This window comes from Lonchura striata, chromosome 14 (genome assembly GCF_046129695.1).
Source record: "Lonchura striata isolate bLonStr1 chromosome 14, bLonStr1.mat, whole genome shotgun sequence".
Classification (NCBI taxonomy): domain Eukaryota; kingdom Metazoa; phylum Chordata; class Aves; order Passeriformes; family Estrildidae; genus Lonchura; species Lonchura striata.
Window position 1 is genome coordinate 17,384,266 of NC_134616.1, and position 26,835 is coordinate 17,411,100.

The 26,835-nt window shown below is 45.1% G+C and overlaps 1 protein-coding gene across 3 annotated transcripts in view; it reads left to right on the forward strand.

Annotated features, from left to right (window-relative positions):
* The window catches only part of AMOT (angiomotin), a 60,204-nt gene that overhangs the window by 3,439 nt on the left and 29,930 nt on the right, over positions 1–26,835 (forward strand). For 2 of the 3 annotated variants that reach the window (XM_021525258.3, XM_021525257.3), the window contains exons 2-3: positions 21,713–21,878; positions 23,270–24,188. In XM_021525258.3, coding sequence (XP_021380933.3) covers positions 23,317–24,188 — 872 coding nt within the window. In that variant the 5' untranslated portion in view covers positions 21,713–21,878; positions 23,270–23,316. Of the gene's footprint in view, positions 1–7,815; positions 8,464–21,712; positions 21,879–23,269; positions 24,189–26,835 lie in introns of those variants that run through there. The other variant, XM_021525261.3, reaches the window with a different exon arrangement.

Consider the following 26,835-nt stretch of genomic DNA (forward strand, 5'->3'; position numbering starts at 1 on the left):
CCTATGGCACAAAGGTAAAGGTGTGGGTTGGAATGTGGGAAGGAAATATTTAAGAGCAGACTGGCATGTATAGTTAATAATATTAAAAAAATAATCATGTTAATGTCCTGTAGGTGCTCAGGTTCTCAAGGCTTTGAGCATCTTCTCATCCCATGTAGATCACTGGTCTCTGGCTGGATCCTGTCATGTCCACAATATTAAATCCCTTGAAGAGCAGAAAACTTCAGGTTTGAAAACTCTTTTTCCTCTGCAGTGGGAAACTTGCTCTGCCCCCTTAGGCAGGAATGTCTGTTCCTCATGCAGTGTTTCAGAGCTGTGCTTGGCATTTGGCTGTCACTCTGTCCCACTCTGCCAAGTGTCAGTGATCCCTGAATGCTTAAAAAGTTCCTTGGGACTCTCAGCAGATGTGAAGCTCTTCTAAATTTGAGATCTGTCAGGAGCAGAATGCATTAGAACAATTATTCCTGACTTTGACTTACGACTATGTTAAATCTCACTTATTTTTACCACAGAGTGTGTTCTTTTTAAGGCTCTGAGCTGTTTCTCTAATTCAGGAGCTGTTATTCCCAATTTTTACTTCATAAAGGAAAAGAGTCAAAAGGGCTGTGTGTCTCACTACACATAATATACAGATATATACAGCATTATGAAGTCTTATGTATTTTTTTTTTTTGTGAACACAGGATTTCTTCATGTATTTAATACCATAGTGTAAACGAATATTTATGGAGATATCTGAGTTTTTTGGGTCAGCTGTGTCAGGTAAAATTTGATCCAAATCCCAGGAGAAAAACCCCACCTCTGACATTGCATTCCCTTCTTGTCCCCAGGGAATGAAAAAGACAAAATATTTTAAGCCATTGAACGTGCACTGAGCTTTAGTTCGTTAGCTAAGAAGGAGTAGGATGTCTTTCCACAGCTACATTCAAAGCTGAAGAACAAAAAGCTACCTTGAAAAATGGCCTTTGGGAAGCAGATGGCAGAAGCCAAGAAACTTGAGCCCTTTGCTAATGAATACTCTGTCCTTAACATTGTCTCTTTTGTTTCCCACACTTTCATGAGCTGCACATGGATTCCATTTGCCAGTTTTTATCCCTTCTTCCTGGTACCTGATCTGAGCACAATTTGGGAGCTGGGGCAGCTGGCACTGAGGTGCTTGGCTTGGGATTTATTTTTGCTGCCTCTTTGTCCCTGTGCAAGCTCTGGCTCAGGTGTGTAAGGCAGCCCAGGAGACACGGCTTGGGTGCATCCTGGGGAGAAGGAATCAAAGCTTTTCCAGCTTCCTGGCAAAGGGTGGAACAGAGACAGGGCTGGGAGCAGGTTTGCTTTGATGAAAACACAGCAGCGTTCCCAGTGTGGCTCCCGTCAGGAAAGGTGTTGGAGCTGGGCTAGGACTTTTTAAAAGAGAGCTGTTTTTCTTGGCATAGCCCAAAAATTGATGGAAAGCCAGGGTGGAGCCAAGGGATTTGGCATCATGGGAATTTCTCACACCAGCCTGTCTTTGTGTGGCAGCACCACAGAGGTGCTTTCTGCTGAGGGAAGCATTTACATCAGATGTTTATTTGAGACAGTGAAATTTATTCCAGTGGGTGATGATTGCCCAGAGTAAATGCAGTTCTTAGTAATGACTGCATTGTTTCCAAAAGTACAGCTAGCTCCTAGAGTTGCTGTTTGCTAAATTATTAGGGACTTAATTAATCATCAATTTATAACAAAAGCAGCATTTCATATCAAGAACATAATGCACTTTCATCCCTAATTTTTCTCTTGATAACTGTTAAACAAAGATCACCAGCAGAGAGTGCTGGTGCTCTTCCAGAATGTGGCAGCAGCTTTTGAAAATTGTAAAATCTAATCAGACTTTTTTCCATAATTCTATTTTTAGTTTTTCATTTACATGAAAATGAAATGTTAATCAATTACCTGTAACTTGATATCTTGCTCTCTCTAATTATCAATCTTTTTATAGCAGGGGAAAGACTGCTTTTAGGAGCATATCTATATATTCATAAAAATTCTAATTGACACTTTTTGAAGCTGTTATTTACAAGAAATGAATCTATTTTGTTTCAATACGTTTTTTGTAGCTAACATTTTTTCTCCTTTCATTTCTCTTCTTTAATTTCATGTTCAGAACAAGCTGGTTACAATACAGCTTCTCTGTAGCAGGGGAAGATGGTTCTGCTGCTGCAATTAGCAGAACTCTTGTATGCACATGGCATTCAGTGTTTCACTGAGACCATGCCTTTATCCTTCCCAGGCAGTGCAAGGTTGCTCCCAGCCAGAGATTGCTGTTGGTTTGGCCTCTTTCATGTCTCACTTTGGAATCTGCTTCTGACATCAGCATTAAAAATGAGTTGCAAGAGCTTTAAATCAAAGAGCACACCCTGTCTCCCATCCCTGTGGTATTTATCAATACAGCTGCACCATTTTAAGGCCTAGAAGCTTTGAAGAAGTTGGGCTTTTTGGTATCAAATCAGCCATGGTTGTCCCCTCTTAGGCTTTATGGTCATTGAAATATCAGGATTAGCAAGTCTGGTATTTGCTGCAGAACCTGCTGTACATCTTGTTCACTTGTAATTTCACACAATCTTTAGTCCTTGAGAGCAAACAAATACTGTGCTGAAGTTCAGTGCTTCCATACCCTACTCTTACAGTTCACTCTGGTCCAAATCCACTGGAAGCTGAGGGAATCTTTCAATTAATTCCAGCAGATTTTAAAGACACATCTCTTTTTAAGGAGACTTGAGAGGTAAGAGTGCAGAGAAGCAAGGGAGTGGTCAACTTTCCTACATCAAGGTTGTTAACATATAATAGACATCAGTTAAAGGTTTACAGAAGAACAGTGTTTTGTAAGGAAATTACTTCGTCCAGACTAACCTTATTTTGCCCACACTGCATTTAACTGTAGGGCACTGAGGTGTGAATGTGTTTAGGGCAAAGCTGAAACATTTGTTTTTCCATAGTTGGCAGTTGTTTACCACTCTCCTGGATACACAGCTCTCTTCTGCAGTTCTGCACAGACAGGGGCCAAGGTTCAGCAGTTAGAATAATTCTCCTTACAGGTGGTACCTGATCAATCACATCACGGGTGACATGTCACTGCTGACCTCTATATTACATTTCACTGTGGTAAGCTGTTCCTTTTCTCCCCCTTCCTTGCAGGCCTTTTCTTCACCCCAGGAACCACGCTGCACTTGAGTTACAATCCATTAGAGGCGCATCCCAGACTAACAAACTTTAAAAACTTTTCACACACAGCAGCATGAAAAATCTTAGATGAGCTGGGGCTGTGTTACAGTGTAAATCACAGTAGAGACAGGACATGAAGTTGGCTTTGCAGAGGTTTCTATATCAATTACTTCCCTCCCAGAAGTTATGTGGTCATCAAAGTTTTATTGTGTAGAATTGGTAAAATAATACGCTTGTGTGGAAAGACACAGCAGTTACTTAGTGAAGGCCAGAGGAATAAGGAGTGTGTAACTGTTCCTGTGTGTTTTGAGAATAGAATTTTTCTAGTAATTCCACGCATGTTAAGTTTGATGGTGGTAATTCTGGTGTTCTCAATCTGTGAATAGCTGTTCTTGCCATCTTGGTGAATAATAGTAGTTCATGCCTCAATCTCTCATCTGTCTGATTCTGTTTCCCTTCAGAAATTGTAGTTGCTTTCCAGCTGTAGCCAACACAGGACCCAAGGGCGCCTTCCAGGCCTTGTTACAGCTCAGGGCTGGATGTAGCAGCAACACCAAATCCTCTGCATATGACTTAAAGATGGCCATGGCCACCCTGAAGGTGCTGGGTGCTAAAACCAGGTGGTGAAACAGCAGCCAAAGCTGCAGGACTGCATGTCCGAGCTCACTGTACATGTGGGCAGCAAGACAGGGCCTCTGCAAGTGCAGACTGAGCTCCCAGCCTGGCTTTGGAACAACCACTCAACCTTCTGGTACCTTGGTGCTTTTTCCACACATTTCTTGTGATTTTGACAAAGCTTTGAAATCTTTTGGTCTTGTTTTGATCTGTACTCCCAAACATGTGGTGTTGGTTTGCTTACTTCCTTTTATTCAATGAGTATCTGTCAAACTCACCTGGAAGTTTCCAAGGCCAGGTTGGATGGAGCTTGGAGCAACCTGGGATGGTGGAAGGTGTCTCTGCCCAAGGCAGGGGGTGGAATGAGGTGAGCTTTAAGGTCCCTTCCAACCCAAACCATTCTGAGATCCTGATTTTGGCTTCTATGACAAGAAATACACTCTCTCTTTTCAGAAATTCCTGTTCCTTTCTCCTGCTCACATTCCTGGCAAACATCCTCAGCTCCTCTTCTTAGGTTTTTTTACTGTTTCTTTGTATTACTGTCTGTTTACTGTAGGGCCATTATTTTGCCCAATAATGTATTTTATAGACAAAGAACCCCTCACTTTGGTGGGGACGTTCTGTCTGGCCCCAAGAGCTAAATGCCACTTCTGAGTCCTGCTAACACTTTATTTTTATGTGCAAGAAGAAAAGCTCTGTTAAACTGGCCCGAGATCAGAGATGCACGGAAATTAATTCAGGGCCCTGTGCAGTGTGCTGAGTGGATGCTGAGTAGAGCTGTGGTGTGTCTGTACAGGAGGGATAATATCAGCAACTTCCTGAGCTCCAGCTGCTGCGGACAAAGGGCGCCAGAGTTACAGCCATTCCTGGAGGGAGGAACTTTAAGATGGAGGAATTTTAAAGAATGTGAAGGACAACCTCAAAAAATTGTAGGTGGAGCAACTCTAGGTTTTCCTGAGCCTGAGATTTATTCTACTACTTTGAATTAGTTGCCGTTGTAGCGCTTATCTTTTGTGCTTTTTAGCACAACCACCGTGACCTTTGTGTGATTGCATGAATTGGCCCGAGCACGCTGGAACAGTTATTAGGAACCCCTTTCTTGTGTTGTTTCCTGAATTCCCACATTGTGGCGTGATGTGTGTATGGAAACTGCTCGCTTCCTCCGCTGGCAGCCGTTCAGATGTGTGCTGGAGCTCCTGAGCACCGGGCTGGCCGGGGAGCTGGGTGAAGGGAGGATACAGGGGGAGAGTGGTTTAAGGAAGAGAGTTTGCATTTCATGCAGCTTTGTTCTTTTGCAGTCCCGATAAGGCTGGTATCTCCAGTTGTGTGGGTTGAACACGAGCAGTGCTCCTGGAATAGGCAGCAGAGGAGCGAGGTTAACACGCCTCGGGCAAGGCTCGCTGCTCCCCAGTGCCTGCATGAAGCAATGGTTGTGCTTTCCTGATGACTCTGCCTCCTCTCTCTTTACTCCCATTTTTTCTTTGAGCATGTGGGAGGGAGACAGGATGTGTGACTGAAGCACAGTTTATAACTCTTTCCCTCGCTCTAGCTGTGCTTATTTCCCTTACAACGCTGCCCCACAGCATCCAGCAAATGTTGCCTTCAGTAGCTGCTTCTCCACTGCCTGTTTTTTTTTCCTTTGACGTTTCAAATTGTAAGGTTATGGGATGTTAATGAGCTGTTTACATGTGTTTCTGCATTTCTTCCATTAAAACATTCCAGTGAATGAATGTTGGTTATGAGGTGGGGGGGAAATAGATATTTATAGATGCTGCATTTGGGATTTCTGTAAGTTGACTTCCTGAATTTTTGTGCAAGTCTTTCTTTTCAGCGTTAACATTTGGGAATGTCAGAAAGGATTTATTTCCTCAGCGTGATTAAAAGGTAAATGGCTGAATCATGCCATCTCTCCTCACATGAAGGCCAAATTTCACAGTGCAAGGATTTGACATGTGGCCAGTTTTTACACTTTCAGGTTTTCTTTTGGAAACTGGTGGCATCTTAGCCTCAAACCTTACCAAATTGGCACTGCTTAGTGGGCTTCATATTTGCATGATCAGGCCTTTATGTATTAAATCAGCTGTGGACACACCGTGACAGCTGCATTCAGTTTTTTGTTCGCTCTTTTTTTTGAAATTACAAGGTAATGACCAGGAGCCAAGTGAAAGCTGTCACTGGGAGATTGTCCTCAGGAGTTCAGGACAGGAATGGCCTCACTGGGGGAGGATTCCAGTGCTCCCTATGCAAAAGCTGGAGGAGGAGGTGGATTGTGAGAAAGGCAGGGTAGGTTGTTTGTACACAAATAAGTCCCTACTGAAGGACCAGTTTGTTATCTCTCGGCCTTGTTTAGGCTGGGGATTTGCCCTGATTACAGGACAGGGTGAGGAGAAGTTGGTGTTGCTTAGCCCATTTCAGAACAAGAGCTTTGCCTCTTTGATGCTAAGACTGGTTCCACTACAGAACTGACTGTGTTACTGCCATTACTAATCCTCCATTAGATCTTCCAAAACAAGACTGCCTTAAGCCTTTCTTTCTAGCAGCATTTTAGGATCCTTTTACAGGCTTTTGAATGGGGTCACATGCACAAAGGTGATGTGTCCATGCTTTGCTGTAAAGGTTGTGGAATGTTTAAAGATAAACTGTTTTAGGAGTTGAAATTCCATACTGTGATTCCAGGCACTAAAGCCTTCAGCAAAAGCCACCTCTGCATGTGGCCACCATCTTTGATCGTGTGATAAAATGCTGAAGCACAGCAAAATCAGAGTAGTATTTGGGGAGAACTGAAGTGTCTTCAGTTTCATCTTTCCACACTGACCATTGTTTCCAGCTGTGGCAGAGTAGTAGAGGTCTGTGAAGGTTTCCTATGAGGATAGCCTAAGCTTTGGAAGATCATGTGATGTACATTTTGGTTTTAAGTAGAACATTATATACAGGGATCTTCTTTAATACCCTGCCCATATGCAGTTAGTCATGATCAGTTCTTGCCTTGCTTCAATTTATTTTCAGCATTTAGCTGGCAAAAAGGGGGGTGAGTCCTGGGCTGGTGTACATTGCTGTAAACCCATTTAAGTCCAGTGGCTTGCAGGTTGGTTTTGGTGGGGCTGACTCCTGTAGGTGCTTCCACAGCTGCCCAGGTGGCTCCTCCTGCAGAGGGACCAGGGCTGTCCTGGGGGCACCGGGCACAGCATCACCAGCCAGGCCAGGGAGGGAATTGCCCTGCTGTGCTGTGCTCTGCACTGGGGTGTTCTCGCCTCGAATGTTTGAGCCGTTTTGGGTACTACAATATAAAAAAGATAGTAAACTTTTAGAAGAGTGTACAAAGGAGGCCATGACGATGGGGAAGGGTCTAGATGCAAACTCTTAGGAGGAGTGGCTGAGGTCACTTGGTGTGTGTGTGTTCAGCCTGAAGGAGACCTCACTGTGGTCTTCAACATCCTCCCAGGGGCAGTGGAGGGGCAGCTCCGATCTCTCTCTGTGAGCAGGGATGGGAGCCAAGGGAACGGCTGGAGCTGTGTCAGGAGAGGTTCAGATTGGGTATTTGGCAAAGGATCTTGCCCCGGTGGGTGCTGGGGCACTGCCCAGGCTCCCCAGAGAATGGGCACAGCCCCGAGGCTGCCAGAGCTCCGAGAGCGTTCGCACAGCGCTCCCGGCACAGGGTGGGGTTACTGGGGCGCGTGTGCGGGGCCGGGACCCGCGGCCGGTCCGTGTGTCCGTGTGTCCGTGTGTCCGCGCACAATAGCGGCGGCGGGCGGGCGGGCGGAGCGGGGCGGGGGCGGCGCCGCGGGCGGGGCGGGCCCGGGGGCGGCGGCGCTTCCTGCCCGCCCCGGCCCGGCGCGTCCCGCGGGCCGCCCGCGCCCACAGCAGCGGAAGGAGGCGGAGGAGGGAGCCGAGCCCGTGCCGCCCGCTCCGCCGCGCTCCGCGCCGCCCGCCCGCTCCGCTCCGCCGCCGCGCACAGGTAACAGGAGAAGCAGCGAGCGCAGCCGAGCCCGCCCGGGCGCGATGCCGCGGGCCGCCCTTCGCTGCCGGGGCCGCGGGCGCTGCGACTGCCCCGGGCGGCGCTGCCACTGACAGCCGAGCTGCCACCGCCGGGACGCGGACTTTTCCCTCTTTGTGTTTATTCTGCCGCTCTCGAGGTACCGCTATCCTCCTCCCGGCGACCGCGGGCAGGTCCTGGCTGACTCTGGGATTTTTTTTTTTTTAACCCCCCTTCCAGCTCGATTGGCTGTTCTGAAAGTATATTTATTTTTAATAAAAGAAAAGGTCGAGCCACAAATCCAGTTCGTATCACATTCCCCGTTCTGTGGAGTCCGGTTTATTTCTGCGGTTAAAAAAAGTTTACTCCCCCCTCCTCCAGTTTTATTGACACTGGGGATGAAGAAGGATTTGCAAATGAAAGCGCCTTGAAATACAGCATCTTTTGGAGAGAGCTCTGCGGTTCTCCAGCCCATTAAATCTCGAATTCCACCCTTTGCCCCTGCTGAATCCACTGTTCTGCCCTTTACTCTTTGGGGTAAAAAACCAAACAACAACTACAAAAACCCGAGGGGAAAAAGAATACCTTTGGCAGCAGGGAAGCTTTGTGTGACTGACCCAACGAGCTACAAGTGTCCAGTTTCTGAAAAGAAGAAAACCCTTTTGTCTTCACCAGATCAGTAGGTAAGAGATGTGCTCATGCTGCAAGGGACTCTGCATTCTTTCTCCAGCCTTTACCTGGGAGTTAGACTGGCTCTCTTCTCTGTCAGCTTTTGTCCATCACTTCTGTTTTCTGTAAAGTTTGCTTTTCATCTTGCGAAATTCTTGCAAAAAAAACCAACCAACCAATCAAACAAAAAAACCCAACAAACCGAAAACCAAAATATGCTCATCCAGCTATTTCACCAATGCTAGTAAATTGCCAAAATGAATAGTGATGTGCTTGTGTGTAACTGGATTTAGTAAAACTTATGGAAGTCGCTGAAGTGGGTTTGTGTCAGACTGTGTTTGAAAGCAGCCGTTTCTTGTGGTGTTCTTTTCTTTTGAGAAAATAATTGCAGTCATTGTGCTTGTAATCCACGTGTTGAGATTGTCTTTGCTGGTCGTGCTGCACAGAGGAGCATCTATGTGCATTTATGTATCACACGTGCAAACAGGGCTGCCACGATCGGCTGATTTCTTGTTTCACACTGGAATTTGTTTTACATTAAGTGCTTTACTGCAGTGTCACAAGGTGTAGAAGTGTTGCACCCATAATTAGCAGCCTTAACAAATTATTGAACGTGGTCAGGAGCATGCTTGGCACTGTGCAGAGTGAATATGAAGGGATGTTTTCTTTGTTTTGAGATTTCTTTTTTCCGAAGTAAGACTGAAAACGCGGCAGGGACATGTGCACATAATAACTGGATTGAGGCCCAGTCCCTGTGCAGGGAAACATATTTTTCAGAATACTCCTTTCTGTAGGGGCCAAGTGCTGAGTGTGTCCTGGTTTACAAGTGATAATACCACAGTGAATGTCTCATTTTCCTTCTCCCCCAGCTCTGTACCTACATTCCTCCTTGTTTGATACCAGGCATTTCTGCAAGGGAAGGACCTGTGGAATTTTGTGTGGCTCCTAGTGGGACTCCTTGTGTCAGGGAAGATTGTATTGTTCCCTGTGGAATCACACAGCATCCCCCAGCAGGAGGAACTGCCTGTTCATGTGGTGAAACCAGCCTTGACATTGAGCTCTTCCCCACTGTGTGGGTTTTTCCTGTGGATGGTACAGGAAATGCTGTATATTGGTCTGTCCTGCTCCCTGTTCCTCTTTCTTTTTTAAGTTTTTTTTTTTCCCCCTTCCTCTTCCCTGGAGGGATTTCTGTGGGAAAAGAAAGTGGAATAGGTGGGGCAGCAAGTCAGCGTGCTGTGAGCTGCTGGACCCTCGGAGACCTGGGGGTGCCTCAGTCTCTGCTGAGGTGCAGCAGCCAGTGGGGCACCTCGTGAGGGGACTGGGGCAAGTGACTGACCAGGATCCATCCTGGGGCAGAGGACAGGGTCTTGGTTTGGGCTGCTGTCTAACATTTTTCTGCTTGACTGTTTCAAAGCACTGAACCTTTTCTACCACGTCAGGGTGGGACCACAAGAACAGTGTTCTCGAGCTTTCCCTATGCCCTCATGCTGCTCCCATGTGAGCAATGGGCAGCAGCATCACATCAGTTTTTCAGGGCTGCTGTGAAAACATGAACCCTACCATCAGGCCCATGACCCTGTTAAATCTCTGGGTCAGACTTTCACCAGGGTTACCTCAGTGACTGCTCCTCGAGGGAGCAGGGTCATGAGCTGACCCTGGAAAAATTTGTGCCATAGTTGAAGATGCAGGTTCATCTGGGACACCTGGTCTTCCTCTCTTTTACTTTCAGGACACTTATTTGCAACATAACCCCATCCTTCAAAGATTCCTGGGAGCCACAAAGACAATGTAGAATGATTTATTATTCTTGAGGAAAGACTGGGATTTCCAGATGGAGGGAATGGGGTGCCTGCTCATCCCACAAGCACCTTGCCTTTGGATTCTGGAGGTGTTTTGCAGGCAGTGCTGGCTGCCCTGGGGAGGGGGCTGGAGGCAGAAGGGAACTGGGCAGAGTGGGCCGTGTGACATGGTCTTGGAGTTTGCCATGACACTTGAATTTCAATTGTGCTGGCTGGTTAATGTGCTGATAGCCTGGTTCATCATCCTGCCTGCTCCTGGTGGCACGCAGCATCAGACTGTGCCATGAACATGGGACAATAAAACATTCCCCTTTCCCGAAGCACACTTTGGACTAATGCTGTGTAGCAGAGAATGGCACAGCTGGGCCACAAGGTTTTCATATGCCTGTGATACAAATGTATAAAAATTCTCTGCGGCCTCTAATACAGCTCAAAGGGCAGCTGATTTAGACGTGCCTGAGTGTTGAGGTCAGGAGATCACATTCCATAGGTTACTAGATGAAAGTGCTTCGAGAGGGTATAGCATAAATATTTGATTCATGTAGAAGGGATTGGTGCAAATCCTTTTGTTCCTTCCCCGAAGATATTCTGGAGGAAAAGCACTGTTAGGGAAGAAAACCAAACCCACTGAACAATAGAAAACTTGTAACTTCTTTGTACTAGAGGAAGTTGGATGGTAACATAGTGTATTATTGCTGAATTCCACTAAAATTCTTCTCGAGGGATACACCGTCTTGGAGAACTCTGAAGGGAACTAATGTTTTTAAGTGTAAAATGACTCATAATGCATGGGCTCTTGAGGTTGGGTTTAACATTGTATGCAAACATTGCCAGCTGGTGGGGATCTTTTGGGATAAATAAGAACTGTATTTGCACAAGAAGGCTTGAATGATGCATTTCAGATGCATCCTGATTAGCATAAGCCATTCACTTTGCAAAAGAATAGCCAGAATCCCAGAAGTGGAGATAATTTAATAGTTCTCTTGTTCTCTGTAGTCTGTCTTGCATCAGCAGACTGACCAATCTTTTTGTTTATTTAGAAATAAGGTTGCATTGCTTTGCTGCTACATTTTCCTAACCATGACAGTGAAATTGAGAATTTGCAACCCCTGAGTTCTCAGAGCATAAATGCTTCTCCCACTTCTAGCCCTTCCTTTTGTTTCCACTGGAGTGTAATGTGATTTATATTTTTTTGTGGTTATTTTGATAGAACAACTTGCACCATTTAATTCTTCCTAGGGCTTAGCACAATGATACGTTGCTCCATGGCTGGGGCACACTGTCACTGCAATGAGCAAACTGCTCAAGGAAAATTTGAGCTCGTTAAAGCTTCATTTTCTTAATGTGAAGTAAAATATGAGTTTGGTTTAGATTGTTGTATTAATGTATACACAGGAACAGGTCTTCAATTTTAGAATTCTCAACAGTCCAAGATTATGTTAATGTATGAATACTTCTGGCAGTGAAAGAATTTGTCTGTTTATACCCCTTGTGGGGAAGAACTCCTTGTGCACTTTTTGTTTCATTCTTACTAGTGGCTTTTAAAGAGCTGCAGAGCTCTGACCTGCAGGGAAGCCAAAACCCAGTATAATAAAGTTCTTACAAGTTCAGAGTATGCATTAAACTAAAACCTGGCTCCAAACACCTGCAAATGATGAGATTCTCTGTTTGGTGCAGAATATGATGTGTGCTGGGTTCTGTTGTGAATTAAAAAAAAAAAATGATGACCTTGTTCTTGGCAAAAGGTTCTTGGATTAATGGATGTTCCCACTTTAGACTGAAGTGTAAATACTTTCAGAATAAAGTAAGATGCCTGTTTCCCCTATCTGGCTGTTGTTGCACATTCCCACATTTCAGGGTATTTTCAGACACTCACTTTTGAAGAAGTCCTCTCAAAGGGTTCCTAATCAAAGCAGCCTTATGGATTCTTTTCCCTTCTTGCTGTTGTGGACAATATAGGGGGAGTGGAATGTCCTTGGTTGCCAATGTTTGCTGCTAGGTATCCCCCTTCCATGGAGACCAAGTGTTTATAAAAGTGTGGGAACAGCCATTCTTGGGGATTGGCAATAAGGTCCAGGCTCTCTTTCTCCTCTTCTGTCCACTGAAATACAAGAGAGGACTTGGTTCCTCATAGAAGTGTTCCAAACTGCCTGTTGCTGGGGTTATACACTTGCAGGAAGCACTAGAGGATTTGTCAAAGTGATTTAGTCCATTGTGTTGAATCTGGGCCACAACCTATTTCTCTAAGCTCTTTCCTTTTAGGAATTCTCTGCTTTTCTTACTTTCTGATGAGTAGGTACTTTCTAGGTTAGGCTTCTACATACCCTGGTGCCTGATCTTCTCTCTGCACGTGCCCCATATGTGGCAGCAGCATCATGTTGTAGACTTAAATAATTTTGGAGAGGTCTTTGGTCTTTTATGAAAGTGCAGGCACCTACCTGCCCTGTGAGTCCAGTTTGGCTGGAGGAGTTGTTAAACCCTTTTATACAGGAGAGAGTGTATTCCCAAGCAGCTCTGGAATGCAGTGCTAGCCACAGGAAGAACTTCATGCTGCATGCAGCCTCCATGGCCATACCTTCAGCCATTCCAAAAGCATTTGGCCCATGCTTTGGACAGATCTGATACTGGAACTGTGTCCATGTGAGAGTAATGGGCTGTGTGGAGAACTCTAAAGTCAGCAGATATCCAAATCTTACATATTACCTGGCTCTCCAGAGTAGCCTTGAGATGTTGTCTTCAGGACAGGAAAAAGATCCAACAACTTTGGGGAAAAATCGTGTGAAGTTCCTCCTAGGAGCAATGAATTTTGAAATACGCAATATAATCTTTTCTTACTTGCCTACTATGCCTGTAAGTGGAAGGAGTTCTTTGTGGTTGATGGAATTTGTGTTTACATGGACACTTGGATGTAATTTTTAAAGTAAGAATAGATTTAAAACATACCTGTGTATAAATGGCCATTCAGGGCAAACCAGACATTTGATGTCAGCAGGAGCTCGGTGCATGAGGAATGAATAGGAATAGGGAATGAAATATGAATTAAAAAAAAAACCCTGAGAACAGAATTCAAAGGCCTGTGGAAACAAACTCCTCAAAGCTTTAAAATCCTGTCTTAGTAGAGTGGAGAGGTTTGTGTGAGGTGCTCAGCTTAGGTGCAGGAAGAACGTGTGTTGGAGGCTCCCCTGGGATGGAGCTGTGGCCGTCCCTCGTGGTGGCTGTTGGATGTGTCATCCCTTGTCCTGGGCAGCTCCCACAGGGCTTGGCTGGCCCTGGAGAAGTGAGGGCTCCCTCCTGTTCCCCATAGCTGAGTGTCTCCTCTGCTCCTGGCAGGCACTCTGCATTCTTGGTTCTGCAGAAGGGCTTCAGAGATAAATGCTGCCATTCAGACTTGCTGCTTTTTCACTTTCTCGTCCTCTCTGAGAATGACTCTTGTCTAGTTTGGTTGTGGCTCAGCTTAAAATAACTTTTTTTTTTTTTTTTTAATACTAAATATTTGAAATTCCTTGGGAGTTTGGAGAGGTCTTTGCTCATTTTCCTTGGGCTAAGGCTCATCATCAGTATTGGTCACAGTATAAAACCAGACTTTGTGTAAATGACAAAAAAGTTTGCTGATCCAATAAAATTGGTTTTTAAAGGCTTATTTGTATTAGCAAAGCACTTACAATGTCCAATTATAGACCAAGATGTTGTTGAACACTTCTCATATGAATGTTTATGAATTAAGCCAGTTTAGGATTTTGTTTAATGAATTAATTAGCATTTTTAAGACCTTGTCTGAGAGTTGTGTCACGGTAGTATTTTCTTTAAAATGTTTTGTGTCTCTACACAACTTGTGTTTTGAAAGAATTACTTAATATATTAGGATTATTTACTGTAACCCTCAAGGAAAGTAATTCCATATTTCAGTGACTTTGTTCCCATCAGGGTTTGGTGGACTTTTCCTGCTGTTCTAATTTGGGTGGTTCTGTGTTCAGCTGAAACAAATTTGATTGCTTCATACTGGGGCTAGCCTGTCTTGTTCTGGGGCTTGGGAAAATATATCTTCCTTGTTTTCCCATTGTCTTTCTGAAAAGAAACAAAGCTGAAACCTCCTTTGTATTTTTGGAGACCCAGAACTTAAAACCAGTGTGAGATGGCATCCCTGCCTGTGCTGGGGGGTTGGAACGAGATGGGTTTTAATGTTCCTTCCAAGCCAAATCAGTCTGGGATCCTGGGATAACCTGTGGAGGTGCACAAGGAGGTGGTAATCTGGATTTTTCTGGAGTCATCACAGCTGAGTGCTGATATTTGTGTTGGGTAAAAAGAAAATTGGAACACTTTTTACTGTAAATTATGAAGGTTGAAGAGACCAAGAGCCATTACGTAGCCTGTTCCACCCTTCCTTTGGGTAAGATCGGGGATCTGTGGAGAGCAGGCAGAAAAGAGCACTCCAAAGTTACATGAGAAAGAGCAGCTTTTGCTCTTGTCCAGTTGGGATTGGGTGTGGAGCACTTAGATCTTCTTTAGAAAAGAAGAACTTATGAAAAAAGCTTAGCACCGCTGGGGAGAAGAGTGGATTTAGCATGTGTTGAAAGCCCAGTGGATTTCTGATTTGGGGGAGCAGGGATGGCAACAGAAACTGTGCGTGGGACACTGCTGCCCATCCCCTGCTGCTCAGGGGGTTTGAAGGAAGCTTCCATGGAGCAGTCTCAAAAGGCTGGGATGGAGGTCAGGACCCAGGAGGTGCTGGGGCAGGCAAACTGCAGGATGTGCTCCCTTGGGAGACCCAGGACAGCAGCTTTTCCTGCCTGGAGAGGCACTGCATTCCTCAGGCAGGGGACAGCTGAGTGCATTTCCTGCACAAGCCCTGCTGGCATTGACTGAGCTCCGAGGGGGAGCAGGGAACGTTAATCACCTTGGAATTGTGCTCAAGGAGCTGTATGTTACTCTGGTTTCTGTGCACTCAGTGAAATTAATTTTGTTCATTAGACCTCTGAATCTTTAACTATTTTTCTGCAGCTGCTGAGGATCCTTTGCAGGAGTATCTTCTCCAGCTGTAGAAAACACTCAGAGGGTTCTTCTGCCCTCTGCTTGCACAAGTCCTAGGGTGCCAACATCCCTGATCCATTTAGGCTGGATCTGTGCTTGCTGCTCCTGTTACTACAGAAAATCTTCGTAGCAGTGATGAAGTTTCTATTAGCAAGGCAGAAGTCGTTGTGCTGGTGTGGCTTACACAAGGTTTCCTAAGCAATACACCTAAAACAAATTATTTCCCACTGTAACTGCATCTGTTTTAGAGTGGTTGCTGGACTATTCACATTGAAAGAAATCAATTCCCTGAGTGACATAGTTGTGGCAACAAAAAACATCAGTGTGGGCCAGGACTTAGCCAGTCACCACTGTGCTAAAATGAATGGAGTAATATCTTCCTCCCAGTGTGGTGGTGAGGCTCAATTAATCATCTTATAGGTATAATTAAAGGTTTTTTACAAGGTGCACATGGAAAGCCCAGGTGGTTATGATAAAAGAACAACACCAAAACCACTTTTATAACATCCTCGGTGTCTAAAAATGCAGTGGGCTGGATCTTCTGTAGGGTTTTAGTTTAAATTCATGTTTTTAACCCATAGTACCCACTGAGATCTCTTGGTGATGTTGGGCTATCTCAGGACTGCACTGGGTTTGTGCCCTCCCTTGGGCCACAGCATTTCTGGCTGATAACTGGCAATTTATCTGTATTTTAGCTGTTTCTTTTTCTAAAGGAAACAAAAAGCAGACCTGAGACCAAAGGAGGGGCTATTCCTGCCTGTTTTCTGGATTCTGTGGTTAGTCCCTTTAAATTCTGTGAAACAGCATTCTGAAATAAGAAGAGCTCCTCCATATGGGGGCTTAAAATAGTTTAAATTGTGGTATTGCTAGAAAAAGCCAGAAAATTCCATGCTAAAGTTAGACCATAGTGGTTTTCTTCTCTGCATCCTGCTCCACCTACGTTTTTTTATTTGTGTCAACTTATGATATAAATTTTCAGGATGTCACAACTGACATATGAGGAAAAAACTACCTTAAGCTGGCACAAAATGGATACATCTCTTTGAGGATCATATTTCCATTGTTTTCAGGACTGCTTAAGCTTTTAACTTTGAATTTTGACTTTATTTTTAATGTAGATGGTAATTCCAGTCTTTTTTTTTTTTTTTTAATCTCAGCAGCAATTAAAAGAGTCTGATCCTATCTGTAGGGACAAATGATGCACTGTCAACATTTTGCTCCCTTCTGATAATGCACATGAAACTGGTTTGCGTGTTTGAAGATTACATTTTACTCTCACATGGTTTTCATTATCTGAGAGCCCTGAGGAGAGGCCTGGACTAAATCAGGGAAGGAATGGAGAAACCACACAATGCAATGAAACTGGTGCTGAGGCATAGCTGGGATAGTTGTGGGACAGGGGCTGCTGACGACAGAAGCAGGGCGCTGCCTGAGTGCCAGCAGCAGCGAGAAGTGGAGCATTCTCAAAACACAAAACAAAGCTTGATGTTGAATTAAAACTGCAGCTTGGCCTTGCAGCAATTTCCCAGTTCTGCAAGGGTAATGACTGGGAATCGCTGAAGATTGAGGCAGATGAATCTTGCTCGCTCCGTGCTGGGAGGCAGCCCTCTGAAATGAGACCTGGTGTGGCTAAAGCTGCATGAGCTTGAGCTGGTTTTAGCAAGAAAACGTCTAAAAGGTGAGATCTTGGCCTTTCTGGGATTGGTAGCAGAGCTTCCATTGCCTGTGCTGGAATTTGTTTTTCATTAATTACGCAGAAATGGCAGTACCTGCCCCTAAAGGGTTGTGACTCTGCAGATGTGTGAGCAGTGTTAGGTAGTGCTGCATAACAGTTTAAGTAATTGAGTGGTGTGATGTCTTCATGTAGAAGTATTCTCAATAAAACCAGATGGTTTTTCTATTAGACTGGTATGTTCAGAATAAATTGTCCTGCTCCTGTCACTTTTAAAATTTTAGGGAGGAACTTGAAATCCCAAAGCATTCTTTTCAAAATGCTTAAAAGCTGCTACACATTCCTATTTATACTGGGCTTTGTAAGTGTTTATTCTTTTTTTTTTTTTTTTCCTTTGTAATATAAAGCCTAAATTATGTTAGTGAAGATTATAGGAACTTCTCTGTGAAGAAATTGATACGTTTTAGTGAGGGCAGCAGTAATTCAAAGGTCAAGTAAGGTCTTGTCAGTTTTTTCCTTTGAGATGTAATTTAGAGGGGATCTTCCCATGTTGGTGTCTTGACTTTATTTATCTCCAGCCAGGCCAAGCAACTTGCTGCTTTTTCTTCAGCCTGCCAGGCTTCCCTGTGCCTGGTCCCAGTGGCACAAGTGTGTGAGGGGCAGGATTAGGGAGAGTCTAATCCCTGCTCAGGTGGACTCAGTTTGGCTGGGAGAGTTGTTAAAACCAGGACCAGTCTTTGGTTGTTCTCCTGGCCTTTCCTTGCTGTAGCACGATGATCTAATACAATGGGTATGCATCTTATTTGCCCCCCTCCGGGTGACATTGTTCTTGTTTTTCGTTAAAAGAAGGAAGTTTTTCTTGTTTGCCCGGTGACTCTGCCCTTCTGGAATGAAGATGAGTAATGCTGGCAGCACTCCATGCACCTGCTGGGTGCCACCCTCGGGATCACCTGAGCCCCGGGCAGCAGATGGAGGCAGGCAGGGCCGGGAGGGTTGAATGGGAGCTGGGGAGGTGTTTATGGTTGGAGTCTGGAACCTCCTCCTGCTTAGGAGCAGGTGCTGAAGCGCTCTCACAACGCTGGGACTTGTTGAGTGCTGCCTTGCAGAGCTGGGTGTTGGTGCCAGAGGTTGGGAACCTTTATTCTTCAGGACTAGCCTGGTGTGAATTCTCTCCTTTCCTCCTCTCCTCCTCCTTGGGTAGGACTGAAAGGATGCAAAGAGCATTCAGTGATAACCTCCACTATTCATTAAGTAATCTGGGACCTCCTTGCCTCTGAGTCCCTGATGCTTCCAGCCACTCCAAAGTGAGCCCTTGTGCAGAACAGCCACGGTTCCAACAACACAGGCTGGGTCAATTCTGCAGGATCAGGGATCAGCCTGCTGGGGTTTGCGTGGGCCATGGAGCAGCGGTGTTTCCATTACCCAGGGGTGACTCAGCATGGGAGTATTGCCCAGGGACCTCACAGCTGGTCCTTTCCACAGTGTTTCCTGTCCCCTCCTCTATTTTAGAGTGCAGGTCTATCTGAAGAAAACCCTGCACCTAAAAACCAGCTAAAAACTTTGTCTACCTGGTAGCATTCCATCCCCTGCTGCCAGCCAGGATGGGCAGTATCACGAGCACATCCTTTAAGAAACCACAGAATTGCTTTACAGAATTTGCTGCTGGAGTTTGAAGTGTGTCACTGGATTGTTTCAGGTGTGAGTGACACAAAACTTAGGAGTAAAACTGAAAGTGCTTAACTGTACTGCAGACCTGACGAGGTGGTGAACCTGTTCCCATCCCACCTGATGTGTAAGCTAATTAGCTCCTTGGCTAAGCAGTAATTCTGGGCAAGTATGCACAGGCTGTCCTCACAGGGACTCTTGCATTCCTCTTGGTTTCACAAGCTAAAGAAAGATGCTTCTCCTTGCTTGTAAGGTTATTATTGCTCCATGCAGGTTAATTGAGCTATAGCATTAGAGCCACTCATCAAACAGTTGTGAGTCACTCACTTGTCTAAGCTTGTTTATTTTTATAATGCTGGAAAATATTTGCATGCTGTACAGAAATGCGCTGCTTTGGTTCCCTACAGCCTGGTGGTATTATCATTTTAAATTCTTCATTAATCTTCCTTCCTCACGAGGGACTGGCAAGGTTCCTGTGCATAATTACATGATGTTTAAGTCAGAAGCCTCAGCTACCAGGTTTTTACACAATGCCCTGCAAACACGAGGCTTTTCTTCCTTAAATAGTACCTACACTACCCCTATTTTGTGCCCATGCTTGATTTCAGCATGGTGAAGCATTATTTGCAATTCTTGTGTTTGTTTTACCAGTTCTAGGTTCTGATGTCTCCTCAAGAGCTTTTCCCTCAAATTACCAGGACTAGAGTTTAGAATGAGGTGTGAGATGATAGAGCTGCAATGCTTGGGAGCAAATTGCAAAATTGATTCAGCCTGGGAAATCTCACCGTGGTTGCTTGGATGAGATTTGTTCTAAACATGAATTTACCACTGTAAAAGGTGTTTCTAGGCTTTGTGGCTATGGAGAGTTCGCCCTCCAATCCATAGTTTGGCAGAGTTGTTGGCAGTCTGATTTCAGCCCTATCAATCATATGTAGGCTAAATCCTCAAATATTTGTGTTCAAAGTATCTACAGAACCTTCCCAGTTTCCTTCCAGCTCTATCATAACAACTTTTCCAATGCATCTCACTAATTTCCATCTTTGGCACAGTGAAAACCGAAATTGCTGGAAGAGCCTGACAAAAAATAGAGTTTGGTGTCCAAATAAATAACACATGGCTTTCAGCACCGATTGTACTGTTCATTTTTGTGTTTCGTTAATAGAAAAGTTAACTCGCTGGTTCTGCCAGGACTTTCCAGCCTGCTCAGAAAGCAGATTCCAGGAATGCTGCCACCCAAGTTAGTTGCACAAGATTTTCTTTGTTAATTAAAAATAATGGGATAAAACTGGAAAAAATAAGCTACCAGTAGGTATTTAAAGAAAGCGGATTTGTTGTCCAGAATAGCTTCATATTGTATCTCAGCCCACCTTTTGCTTTGGATTTCCAGTTTGATTTCTAGTTTACACCCACAATAAAATTAGTAATATTCAGTTCCAACAAATGTTTTCAGAGTGAACTGTACCTTCCCTCCATCAGCTCAGCAGAATGAGCTGGTAGTGCTGAGGAGTGAAGCTCTTTGTGTGAAATGGTTCCTGGAGCATTTGAAGGAGTTAAACATGCACAGATTGGATTTGTCTGTTGAAAAAAATCTTTAAGGCAGAGGCAGAATCTCAAGCTGGATTGTATCTTTGTATTAAAAAAATAAACAATCCCCCCCACCTCCTTAGATTTTTCCAGTTGAGACAAAAGAAATCTTTGGGTGGAAAGGCAGCATCATATTGCATAATAAAAGCCTTTTTATGCTCTAATAAAAAGGGTTGCTCAGGGCAGCTTGGTTTAAAAAAAAATTATAAAAAGAAGACTCAGTGATGATTCTGGTGTGAGGGGGATGAGGAATCCTTAACTTCTGTTGTGCAACACTGGGAAACGAGGCTAGAAATTGCTCTAGTTATCTGCTATCTTTAATGCCTGGTTTAAAGGTTCTTTACTGCATATTTGCTGGCAGCTGTTTTCAATATATGCCTCTTGAGCTAAGTCACCAGTTAAGAATTTGACATTAGCTGCTTTTTTCAACCACCATCTTGAAGTACCACACCACACAACACTGCCTTGTTCTCTCCTTAGATATTGTTCATGTGCCTTGAAATTGCTGTTGACACCTCAAGTATTTAACTTGCAGATCTGAGATAGTTTTTGTTGGGTGTGGATTTGTGCCGTAATAAGTCAGAGACAGAAGTATCCATGTCTGCATTCTTTCACTACATCTGTTCACTTTATTTCTTGCAACATTCCAGGAAATTAAGTTAAATTATAAGTATCAATGAATATTTTTAGTTTTGCTAGTTCTGTTTTCATTGCCTTTCCTTAAAGTATGAACACACTGAGTGCACAAATATGTTCCACATCTTTTGCATTGCTTCCTTTTTTCTTTAGGACACCTTCAGTAACTGCTTCTTGTAACATGCCTAAATACACTTTGTTCTGTATTCTCCTGCTTCTCCTCTCAATAGTTAAAGTTTCTTTACTGCTTTATATTTTGAAGGAGGAAAGTAACATAATTAAAGAGTGTTTTGGGAATTAGAGCTGTGCTCTGCAATGTATTTCTGGCATAAACTCTTGCCAGTGTCCTTTTCTTCCCCTGACTTTCCCAGTCTGTAAAATAAAGCTCATATTCACAGATTGATCATTCTCACAGTCATTTCTGAGGCACAGTGTGTTGAAGTTTATCAGGCATTTCACAGTGTCACCATCCAGGAGAGGATTTCTGCTGACACAGTTTGAAATACTCAGCACCACTGGCAAAGGAGCCATAAGCACAGGGCATCCTCATCTGTGCTGCAGCTTTCATTCTGAGCAAAAAATAAAACAATGGAGTTAAAGAATTAGCAGGGTTTAATCACTGTTTCACTTGGAAACACAGATGGGACAAAGCATTACTTAGCAACATTTAATCTTGGAGCAGAAATGGTCATGATTAAAGCACCAGCTGGAGTAGATTGCTGGGGACATGGGGGTTCATTCATCCTAAAGGGATCAAAATTGTTGGGCTCTGGGAGAAAACAAGAAGCTACAAAAGGAAAATCTAAAATATGGGCCAAGGTTTATTATTTCTAGGGTCTCATCTACTGATTAAAATTTTGTTTTCAATTATTTCCTCAGAATTATTTTGGGAGCGAGGAGAGTATCAAGTGATCTGGCCTGCTGAAGAGGAGCCTGAAGCCATCTCTGAGTGGAGATCTTGGGTTTGCAGGAGGAAGGCTGAGTTTGTCCCCCCATGTGGCAGAACTGCTCCTCCTTACCAGGGAACTCCAAGTGAAGGACAAAGGTATGTGCCACTTCAAACAGGATTTCAAAGGAGTCACATTCCAGGTCAGCTAACAGGGCCTGAATTCCTGCTGTGGTGGGCAGCCTGGAATGAGGTAGATTTTAACTTTCTCTTCATTAAGATTTGCAGAAGGCTTTTGTGTGCCCAGTGGGAGTCCTTTTGTTGCAGGGGTTGGCTGATCCGAGGGAGCAAACGGGGAGATTGTGGAGATGCAGCACCAAGCAGACCCTTCAGGCTCCCTGGTTCTGCCACAAAACAAGCTGTTGGGAACAAGTTACCTTCTGCTAAGGGATAATGTAATACAGAAAAAAAAGTGACAAAAGAAAATGCTAGAACACCACCAACATGTGTTCTGCTGTCAGGGCAGAGCCACAGTTTGGCCAGCCAATGAGGCTTACTCTCTATTCTGTTCTAGCTCAAAAGCAGCTCTGCTTTCAGTTACATGTCTCAAAGGTGTCATTAATTTTTGATATTTCAACTCAGGCAAGGCCAATGGGCCTTAGTTTCCATGACACACTCCTGACTCCACTGGGAGACTGAGCAAAATGTAATTGCTGTTGGTCACTGGCTTAATCTGTACTTAGGATGTGCCTGACATTAGCTCTTTGTGTTTCTCTCATTGGGAGGCAGTGTTTTTTCCTGCCACTCAGAGGTCTTTTTCTGTTCCTTAGATCAGACAACTCTTTTTCCTGCCCTTGCATTTGCATGCATTCCGCTGAGGGTATTTAGATGTGTGAGGATTTGGTTGCCTTTGTACAGCAGGAAGTTCCTGAGTCCTCACTTGCACCGTGCCTGGGGTTTTCTGCAGCAGGGAGAAGGGGTGCTGATCTCACTGTGGGCATTTCATAACTCTGAAAACCTGCTGGCTAACTAGGTATTCATGAATTGCTTTATCCAAGCTGAGAGATTTCTTTACTTCTTTTGAACCATATGCTATTTCAATGGGCCTTTTTTTTTTTCTTTCCCTTAAACTGACAAATTGCTGATTTCACACTTCAATCCTTGTCTGCCTACAAATATGGGAAGTGTATTTCACTGTTGGTAACTCCAAGTATAAAGCAAACAGTTTTCAGGCATTTTTACCATCATCCTGTGAATTCCACATCTCCTTTTTGCCCGAGATGCTGTCTGAGGTATTTGGCACGCATCCCTACAGCTTGCAGTGGATTGATTTGCCTATAAACTTTCAAGTCACCTTTCATCACCTTTCCGAGGCTGTGCCCCCCGGGCATGCACGTCCTTCTTAGGTCTCCATGGGCCTTGATGACCCTCATTGTTATGGGAACCTTTGGTAATCTAACCTGCTTTTTTTTCTGTATTTCAAGCCCTCGCTCCTGAATATCTCTCCCGCAATCCACTCAGGCGCTAATAACCGTGTCTCCTTTCCTTAGGTCAAGGGCAGCTTTTACATTCCACCCAAAAGGCACCACAGTTTGAGATGAGGAATTCAGAAGAGCAAGCAGCTACGACAGTTTTACAGCGCCTGCTGCAGGAGCAGCTCCGATACGGGAACCCAAATGACAACCGCAACCTTCTCGCCTTACACCAGCAAGCCACAGGGAATGCCCCCCCTTTCAGCAGCACCGGCAGCCCGGCCTCTCAGAACGAAGGGCTGAGCTCCCAGGACCACCAGCTCGTGACTCATGCTGCCCGCCAGGAGCCCCAGGGCCAGGAGATACAGGTGGACAACAGCATCATGGAGAAGCAGCTCTCGCCGCGGCTGCAGAACAGCGAGGACCTCCCGACCTACGAGGAGGCCAAGGTGCAGTCGCAGTATTTCCGGGGCCAGCCGCACGCCAGCGTCGGGGCCGCCTTCTACGTCACGGGCGTCACCAACCAGAAGATGAGGACTGAAGGGCGGCCCACGGTGCAGCGGGTGAGCCCGGGGAAGGTGCACCAGGACGAAGGACTGAAGGACCTCAAGCAAGGCCACGTGCGCTCCCTGAGCGAGAGGCTGATGCAGCTGTCCCTGGCCACCAGCGGCGTCAAGGCCCACGCGCCCGTCACGAGCGCGCCGCTCTCCCCGCTGTCCCCGCTCTCTCCCCAGCAGTCCAGCGACCCTTACAAAAATTCCAGCTCCAATGAGTTCTACAAGAACTCGGTGCAGCCCCCTTCCCAGCCCAGTATGAAAGGAATGGAGCAGCGGGGGCCTCCCCCAGAGTACCCTTACAAAAACGTGTCCACCCCGTCTATGAACTGCAAACCTCAGGACTCGGGGCATTTCTATAGTGACCATCGCATGAGCCAGCAGGGAAGGTCTGACGGGCCTATGATGAGGTATCAGCATCCCCCTGAGTATGGCTCTGTCAGGTAAGCGAGACCTTAAAACAAGCCCCGTGACAGCCACGTAGGGAATGACAATATAGAACTCAGTCCATCTCCTTCGCTCCTGAGGCAGGTTTTCCTTCAGCAAAGACCCCATCTTCATTATGCGAGGTGACGTGTTGTGTTCAGCTGCAGACTGTCTGGAAGCACTGTTACCTGCTTCAGTAGTTGACTAGAGAGGCCTGTTGCTTTTTTACCAAAAGAAAAAAAAAAAAATCCAAAACAAGACAACTTGAATTTATGGTATGGGGAAGTTCAATGCTGAGGCTCCAGAGCCTCACAAAAGCTTTGCTACAAAAGCCAAAGTTATGGTGTGATTCATTGTAGTAACTTGCAGTTACTTATTGCAAGACTTAAGTTGTTCTTTAATTACATCCGCCAGACAAAATATTTTTCTTAAAACTGCATCACATAGGAAGGGAGAAAGTGAGTGAAAGCAATAATGGTGCAGGTAGCAAAAATCACCTCTGAGCTTCCTGTAGAGCTTTTAAAATTTTATTTTCAGTGGACTGAAGTGTAGGAGAGGAAAATGGAATATGCTTTGTGCCTCATCCCAGGCTTACTTGTTCAGCTTTTGCTCATTTTTCTTGCATCATTTCAAATCTCACCCTGGTCTGGTTCCCTCTAAATAAGGAGCTGGATTTGGCTTGAGCCAAACACTGATGTCCATGTGGGAAGATAAAATTTTATTAAGATGGGCTAAACCCCGGCTTTACTTTACCTGTTCCCATACCATCTCATCTCTGCTTGATACCAGGTGGTATCTGGTGTAATGATTTTGGCCTCATTTTGAAGCTAAAAGGGTAGTTCAGAGGAGCAATGGGAGGATGTAAATTGAGAGGTCTCTGTGAATTTGTGGAGGGAGCATGAAGAAACCAGTCACTCTTTGGGAGCAGAATCTGAGCTTTAGGGAGTTTGAATCCACTCAGAACCTTCTGAGCCTTATGAGGAGCTATTTTCAGAGTTTGTCCACCATTGTTTGTGATCTGAAATGACTTCAGCAGCATACAAGCCTGATGAAAAGGCCCTTTGATCTGACTAAATAAATAATAAAGAGGCCAGGAAAAGGGGAAGTAAAGGGTTTGGGGCGGGGGTAATGATTGTAGAATCTCGTTGCAAATGTTTTTGCAGATTCAAAGGCCTCAAACCTCTGTGCACACGGGACAGGCAAACAGCTCCTTGGTGGTTCTGCTGCATCAGAAATACTCCTTATATTATATGCAGTGAGATGTAGCCTGCTTGCTGTTCAAGGGAGAGGTATTTGAAAACACGCCAACAGTCAGCTCCTCTAGACAGGGTGATTTTTGTCTGTATTGGATGGATCCTGGCTGCTTTGAAAGAACATGGTGGGGGGAAGGAGGGGGAGGAGAAAGGTTCAGCTGGCAAGGTTTCCAGTAGGGGAAGCAACTGAAATTTGTCTTCAAAGCACTAGGAATCTAATGAGGTTACTTTTTAACCTAAATAGCTGCACAGAGGAGAAGTTTCCTTTGCAGGCAAATGCTGGAGCAGTAGAACAATTGCAAGACTAATCCATAAATTACAGAGCAGTGTAGCAAAGGAAGGGAACGAGTCTTCTATTCCCCTCCCTCTCCCACATGCTGTAAGAGAAACTGTCATTTAGACAAGAAACCTTCTGTGTTGCTAAAGGTGCAGCTGGGTGATGGTGTGGGGATTTTAAAGGCAAACAGCTCCGGGGAGAGCTTTTGCCTCGCACCAGGAGCGTCCTTGCAGTCTCCAGTGTTCCTGCACCGTGGCTCGGCATTTAATCGGGATTCATTTGGATTGGTAAATGTGTGCATTTTTTGAATTGTGCGTCAAGGAAACAAAGCCCCTTCTCTCTGCTCCCGAAGCCACACCCTTTTCTGCGGGTTTTTCCCCTCATTGTTCGGGGGAATTTGAGGGTGACCTAATGATGCGGTTAAATAAAACTCGTTGAGCAAGATAAACATTGGGGAATTCACAGCATTCTCATGCTTCACCCTCCCCAGTCTGGGAAAGGAATGGGCTGTGTGGTAAGTTTAAACCAGTCTGCAAACATTTTGCCTCACCTGCTCCTGGGCGGTGTAAGTTTGGGAACAGTGTATGTTGGTAATGGTGCTGGTTTAATGTAAATACCGGGCATGCCGGAGGCATCTCTGCTGTTATTTGGAAATTTTAAAGAAAGTTTAGAAGAGGGCTGGCCGCGTGTGAAGCTCCAGAATCGAGTTCTCTCCCTAATACTTCAACTGCACTTCAGCATTAGTCATGAAAACAACTCTCCAGTCTAAGAGCAGAGCACAAGTGCCTTGGGCTCCGTGTCCTGGGGGCTGCAAGGGCTCCTGTGGCAGCACAGCGAGGGCTGGAGCAGGTTTGGGGCAGAGGAAGCCCTGTCTGATGCAGGTTTGGGAGCAGAGGAAGCTCCTGTCTGATGCAGGTTTGGGAGCAGAGGAAGCCCTGTGTGATGGATTTTTGGGTACAGAGGAAGCTCCTGTCTGATGCAGGTTTGGGGCAGAGGAAGCCCTGTCTGATGCAGGTTTGGGAGCAGAGGAAGCTCCTGTCTGATGGATTTTTGGGTACAGAGGAAGCTCCTGTCTGATGCAGGTTTGGGGCAGAGGAAGCTCCTTGTCTCTGATTCAAGCGCCATCCTCTGTCT